Source organism: Hemitrygon akajei, unplaced genomic scaffold (assembly GCF_048418815.1).
Source record: "Hemitrygon akajei unplaced genomic scaffold, sHemAka1.3 Scf000037, whole genome shotgun sequence".
In the NCBI taxonomy this organism is placed as follows: Eukaryota; Metazoa; Chordata; class Chondrichthyes; order Myliobatiformes; family Dasyatidae; genus Hemitrygon; species Hemitrygon akajei.
In genome coordinates this window covers 1,357,898-1,364,908 of record NW_027331923.1, presented here as the reverse complement: position 1 = coordinate 1,364,908, position 7,011 = coordinate 1,357,898, and the positions used below count along the sequence as shown (strand labels likewise).

General features: G+C 43.4%; 1 protein-coding gene across 1 annotated transcript; it reads right to left on the bottom strand.

Moving 5' to 3' along the window:
* Positions 1-591: 591 nt before the first annotated feature.
* On the bottom strand, positions 592-2,663 carry LOC140720172 (uncharacterized). The gene has a single exon (XM_073035054.1). The coding sequence runs from the start codon at positions 1,938-1,940 to the stop codon at positions 1,047-1,049; it is 894 nt and encodes a 297-aa protein (XP_072891155.1). The 5' UTR covers positions 1,941-2,663; the 3' UTR covers positions 592-1,046.
* Between the last annotated feature and the right edge of the window lie 4,348 nt (positions 2,664-7,011).

Here is a 7,011-nt window from a genome sequence, read left to right as displayed (position 1 = left end):
TCTGACTGACTGCTCTCCCCACTGAAACCTCAAAGAATTAAAGCCTCAAAGTCTCCGCTCCAACTCTGTCCAGTCCAACAATGACCGCTCCACTTGCTCCTGCTAATGAAGGTTTTCTTGATAATCCATCCTGACTGTTGAGTAGCCACTGCTGAAAGCTCAAAAATAACCTGCCCTGAACCACTGCCTTTAATACCCCATTGGTGAACCTGAGTGAATTACGTCCTCTCAAGCTTCTGACCTCTCTGATTCACAATGGATCAAAGCTCGGTAGGGGGACACAAGGATGAAGGACTGATTGAAACTCATCCCACAGTCTGAGCAGGTGACCACCCTCCCCACAGTGTGAACCCACCACTGTCACTGCAGTGTGGATCAGTGTGTGAATGACTTCCCACAGTCTGAGCAGGTGACCACCCTCCCCACAGTGTGAACCCACCACTGTCTCTGCAGTGTGGATCAGTGTGTGAATGCCATCCCACAGTCTGAGCAGGTGACCACCCTCCCCACAGTGTGAACCCACCACTGTCTCTGCAGTGTGGATCAGTGTGTGAATGCCTTCCCACAGTCTGAGCAGGTGACCACCCTCCCCACAGTGTGAACCCACCACTGTCTCTGCAGTGTGGATCAGTGTGTGAATGCCATCCCACAGTCTGATCAGGTCTATGTCCTCTCACTGCTGAAAACAGTCTGGTGTGTCGTTAGCCGAGATGAATGTATGCATTAATTCCCACAGTCAGAGCAGATGAACAGCTTCTATACAGTGTGAACTCACTGATGTTCGCTCAGTGATGTCTGAGTGAATTCCTTCCCGTAATCAGAACAGGTGACTGGCATTGCCCAGTGTGAACTCACTGATGTTCGCTCAGTGATGTCTGAGTGAATTCGTTCCCGTCTGAGCAGTTGATGTTCAGTCAGTTGAGATGTCTGAGTGAATTCATTCCCACAATCAGAACAGGTGACTGGCATCGCCCAGTGTGAACTCACTGATGTTCGCTCAGTAATGTCTGAGTGAATTCGTTCCCGTCTGAGCAGTTGATGTTCAGTCAGTTGAGATGTCTGAGTGAATTCATTCCCACAATCAGAACAGGTGACTGGCATCGCCCAGTGTGAACTCGCTGATGAACTTTCAAGCCTGATGACCGAGTGAATCCCTTTCCACAATCTGAGCAGGTGAACGGTTTCTCCCCAGTGTGAATTCGGCAGTGCCTCACCAGGTTGGACGATGCAGTGAATCCATTCCCACATTCAGAGCATGTGAATGGCTTCTCCCCAGTGTGAATTCGGCTGTGCTTCACAAGGTGTGATGAGTCAGTGAATCCCTTCCCACATTCACAGCATGTAAATGGCTTCTCCCCAGTGTGAATTCGGCTGTGCTTCACAAGGGAGTATGAATCAGCGAATCCCTTCCCACATTCAGAGCAGCTGAACGGTTTCTCCCCAGTGTGAATTTGTTGGTGTACATTCAGATGAGATGACTGAGTGAATCCCTTCCCACATTCAGAGCACGTGAATGGCTTCTCCCCAGTGTGAATTCGGCTGTGCTTCACAAGGGAGTATGAATCAGTGAATCCCTTCCCACATTCAGAGCAGCTGAACGGTTTCTCCCCAGTGTGAATTCGCTGATGTACTTTCAGATGAGATGACTGAGTGAACCCCTTGCCACATTGAAAGCAGCTGAACGGTTTCTCCCCAGTGTGAACTCGCTGATGTTCAGTCAGTTGAGATGACCGAGCAAATCCTTTCTCACATTCAGAGCAAGTGAACGGCCTCTCCCCAGTGTGAACTCGGTAGTGCCTCACAAGTTTGGATGAGTCAGTGAATCCCTTCCCACATTCAGAGCAAGTGAATGGCCTCTCCCCAGTGTGGACTCGCTGGTGTCTCTGTAGTGTGGATGAACGAGTGAATCCCTTCCCACAGTCTAAGCAGGTGAACGGCATCTTTTCAGTGTGAACTCACTGGTGTTCATTCAGTTGAGATGATTGAGTGAATCCTTTCCCATACGGAGCAGGTGATTGGCCTCTCCCCGGTGCGAACTCGTTGGTGTCACTGTGGCATGGTTGAGTGTGTGAATGCCTTCCCACCATGTAAACAGGTTACCATCCTCTCACTGGGGAATTTTCAGATGTATATTTAGCACCGACGGAAGAATGAATTACTTCCCGCTGTCAGAACAGGTGGAGCATCTCACTGTGGTGTGAACTTGCTGATGTATCTTCAGACTGGATGACTGAGTAGTTCCCCTCCCTCATACAGAGCAGGTGAACGGCCTCTCCCCACTGTGAACTCACTGGCGTGTCTGTGGGTAGGCTGTGAGTGAATCTCTTCCCACACTGAGAGAAGGAGAATGATATCTCACTGCGATCAATCATCTGGCAATTCAGAAAGTCAGACGTTAGAATCCCTTGTACAATCAATGCAGTTGAAGAACTGATCTCCAGTGAACAAATGCTTGTGTGTTCTCAGCTCCCCGGTTCCAGTGGATTTCACTGAGTTACAACAGAAAACTTCATTTCAGACACAAAACACATTTCCAGCTGGGATGAGATAATTCTTCATCTCCAAGGATTGACAACAGATGTGTCGGTCTTGCAAAGGAAATATTTGGCCAATCCTTGTATATCCGGAAAGAGACAGCCCATGCACAAGTGTTCTGCCGTTTCAAACCTGTACAAATATTTGAAAGGACATCAATAGGTGAAGGACAGTTTTTCAGGTGAGATTTTAGTCTGTGGTGAGAACATAAGAAAAAGGAGTAGGAGAACATCATCTGGCCTGTCTCCACCAACCTGCCTTTTCCCCATCGCCCTTCATTCCCCTACTTTGCAAACATCTATCCAACCTCATCTCAAATGCATTTACTGAGGTAGCCTCCACTGCGTCATTGGGCAGAGAAATCTATAGATTCCCAACTCTCGGGGGAAAACAGTTCTTCATCTCCATCCCAAATGCCCCGAATGATAAAGTGATGTCCTCTAGTTCTACCCTCACCTACCAGTGGAAACAACTTTCCTGCCTCTATCTTAATTCTATCTGAATCATAACTTTACATGTTTCTGTAAGATCTTCTCTCAATGTGAGCTCTGGCATCAGAATATCACCCAGTTCATCTCAAGTTGAGATATACCACAGGTGACTGTGGGAAGCAGATGGAGATCAACCTGGTGGTTCATTTCGGTAGGTCCAATTTGAAGACAGAATACAATATTAATGATAGGACTCTTGGCAGTTTGGAGGATCAGCGATATCTTGGGATCTGTGTCAATAGTTCATGCAGAGCTGCTACGCAGCTGGACAATGTTTTTAAGAAGGCCTTCAAAGCGGTGAGGTACTACTACAGATATAAAAGGCCTTCGTTAGGCCCTACTTTTAGCACTGTGTTCAATTCTGATCACCTCACTACAGGAAAAAATACTCTAAATAGGGTGCAGAGGAGATTGACAAGGATGTTGCTTGGATTGGACAGCATGCCTTACAAGAGTAGGTTGAGTAAACTTTGGAGTGATGGAAGATGAGAGGTGACCTGAGAGAGTTGTATAAGATGATGAGAGGCATTGATCAAGTGGATAGCCAGAGGTTTCTTCCCAGGGCTGAACGAGCCAACATGAGGGGGCATAGCTTTAAGGTGCTTAGAAGTAGGTACAAGGGGGCTACCAGAGGTATGTTTTTCACACAGAGAGTGGCAGGTACTGCCAGCGACGGTGGTAGAGGTGGATACAATAAGGGTCTTTTCAGACACTGTTAGGTACGTACGTGGAGCTGGGAATAATAGAGGGCTATTTGGTAGTGAAACTCTAGGCAGATTCTAGAGTAGGTTATACGGTCGGCATGATGTTGTCCGAAGGGCCTGTAATGAATTGCAGACTTATGTTTCTGTGTTTATATGTGAACTCCCCATCTTCTAACAAGGCACGGATCAGACATCCTGACTGACCAACAAAATCTCTGACTGTATTCCTGTCTGTATGAGAATGGGCTATTTCTGCCTTCAATCAACCTGTGACTTGGCTCAATCTGTCTCTGTCCTTTGGTATATTTCAAGTTCAGGTCATGTTCCACAACACGACAAAGTGAACTTGTTACTACATGTCTGATCCTTGAGATTTTCTAATTACTGGGATTCCCTCCCCCCCAGCTGATTGAGTGATGAACCCATCGATGGCAATGCTAATGACTATGAAGGGGTAGGCAGTAGTTATTCTCATTGGAGTGTGGCACTTTTGTGATGTGAAAGCTACAAGTCACCTGTCATCGAGGACAAAGGTGTTTCATATCGTTATTTACTTAGAAAGAACTAAAGCTGACCGGCAGATTTTTTTATGCTATACAGTACTAATTGACATTTTCACTGACTGGGAGGTAGACTTCATCCGAGAGTAACTGGACACTACATTTTGTTCCGACGTACTGATCCTCGGATTTACATGGCTGGAGGTCGCTGCGTTAGGGACATTCTCTATGGGGACAACGCTGGCGCGTCAACCATGGCTGCCTCCTTACCCAGAAGAAACCACGGAGGAGAAACCTGTCTATCCGCCATCCAAGGAAACAGCGATGCGCATGCGCCGGAGAAATGGCGGCGCCGCCTGCTCTCAACCGCCGCAAACTCCCCGTGGCTCGGGTAAATCGTGGGGCTGAGAGAGACGGAAAGTACTGGGACTGTCCTAAGGTGCAGGATCAGTGTGGACGGAGGGAGCTCATAGTACTTTTCCTTTAATCGCGGTTCAGACGCCGGTGATTAAGTTCCCACCCGCGGCCCCGCTCCTACCTGCGTCCGATCCCCGAGCGCCTCTCGTCTGCTGTGCGCATGCGCAATGTTCACGATTGGCTGTGTCGCCCACGCATGCGCATTGGTTTAAACAGGATAAAAAAATCTGCAGACGCGGAAATCCAAAGCAACACCTGGAGGAACTCAGGGGGACAGAAAGCAACTATGGAGAGGAGAGAACCGTCGGCGTTTCAGACCCACACCCTTCTTCAGGACTGGACAGGAAGGGAGGAAGTAAGAATGTGGGGGGAGATGAAGTGATAGGGTAAACCGGGAGACGGGGAGAGTTAAGAGCTGAGAAGTTAATGTATGAGAGAGATGAAGGGCTGGAGAATAATAATATTTTATTGATTCTGAGTGGGAAATTCATTCCGTTACAGCAGCAACATTTAGAAACACACTTAGCAGTGTGCAGACTTTACTAATAAGGAAGTAGAGAATAATAATATATACAGTAATACTGTACCAATGTGCAATAATATTGAATAAACTAATAATGCAGGGATTATTGAACTATGATGTGTGTTCACCTATCGCAGAAAGATGAACCCTTGCATTTGGTAAGAAACAATTTCTGTAACTATGCTTGACAGTGCGGGGATGAGTGAGTCTGTTAGAAAGAGGGATGGGGACTCTGCTGCCTGTCGGGTAGGTCATGGAGAGAGTGTCCATAATCGGTAACAGTTTGTCAAAGGATGGATCCATGTTTTCTTCTTTTCAATCTCTTTATTATTAATAATAATATTATGAACAAAATACAATTGATATATTAACAAAGGGATTACAAACATATAAATTCCCATTACACATGAAAGAATACATAAGCAATGATTACAGTATAAATGAGTTTTCCCAAAACATGGACCACACAGTATATGTATGAACAAGGTAAATCCAGGTATTTCATAATATATGATATAAAAAAACAGAAAAAAGAAAAAAAAGATTGTAAAATTGACTAAACTACTAATCTAATAACTAATGAAGAAGAAAAAAGGAAAAAAAGGAAAAAAGAAAAACTAAAAAGGAAAAAAAGGGCTGTTTATAATATCTCACAAGAATACATAATCATCAGTGTCGTCAACTCCGATCCTCTCAACATAAATAAGATTAAAGCTGGAAAATCCAATATGCTTGGAACAGGGTCATATTACATCATATGAAAATATTGAATAAATGGTCTCCATATCTCTTCAAATTTAATAGAGGTATCAAATACACCACTTCTAATTTTTTTCTAAATTTAAACATAACATAGTTTGAGAAAGCCAATGAAATACAGTGGGAGGATTACTTTCCTTCCAATTCAACAAAATAGATCTTCTAGCCATCAAAGTGAGAAATGCAATCATTCAACAGGCGGAAGAAGATAAATGAAGTGAGTCCAACATTGGTAAACCAAAAATTGCGGTAATAGGATGTGTTTGTAAATCGATGTTCAATACCGCAGAGATAATATCAAAAATATCTTTCCAATATTTTTCAAAAGCGGACATGACCAAAACATATGAGTTAAAGACGCGATTTCAAATTGACATCTATCACAAATAGGGTTTATATAAGAATAAAAATGAGCTAATTTATCCTTGGACATATGGGCCCTATGTACGACCTTAAATTGTATTAATGATATATTAATGATATATAGATGATATATTAACTAATTGAAGACTTCTATCCCAATTCTCAATAGGAATAATAAGATTAAGCTCTCTTTCCCAATCATTTTTTGTCTTATAAAGGGACTCTGAACGTATCTTCATAATTATATTATAAAGTTTTGATATAAGCCCTTTTTGAAAAGGGTTTAATTCGAACAAACTCTCCAACATATCTGAAGAGACAAAATTTGGAAACATAGGAAGTACCGTACTTAAAAAATGCCTAACCTGTAAATATCTAAAAAAAATGAAATCTAGGCAAATTATATTTATTAGATAATTGCTCAAAAGACATAAAACAATTGTCCGAAAATAAATCAGAAAATCTTAGTAAACCCTTAGTTTTCCAAGCCAAAAAAGCTTGATCTATGATTGAAGGGTGGAAAAAACAATTACATACAATAGGAATATTTAAAACGAATTGAGTCAACCCGAAAAATTTCCGAAATTGAAACCATATACGTAAGGAATATTTAACTATCGGGTTGTCAATTCGTTTCAGCAATTTAGAAAGAGCAAAAGGGAGAGAACTCCCTAAAATAGAACCCAGATCATAACCTGGTACCGATTTAATTTCCAAAC

Coding starts and splice junctions, on each gene's coding strand:
- LOC140720172 (XM_073035054.1), bottom strand. CDS start 1,940: ATGCCGTTCACCTGCTTAGACTGTGGGAAGGGATTCACTCGTTCATCC.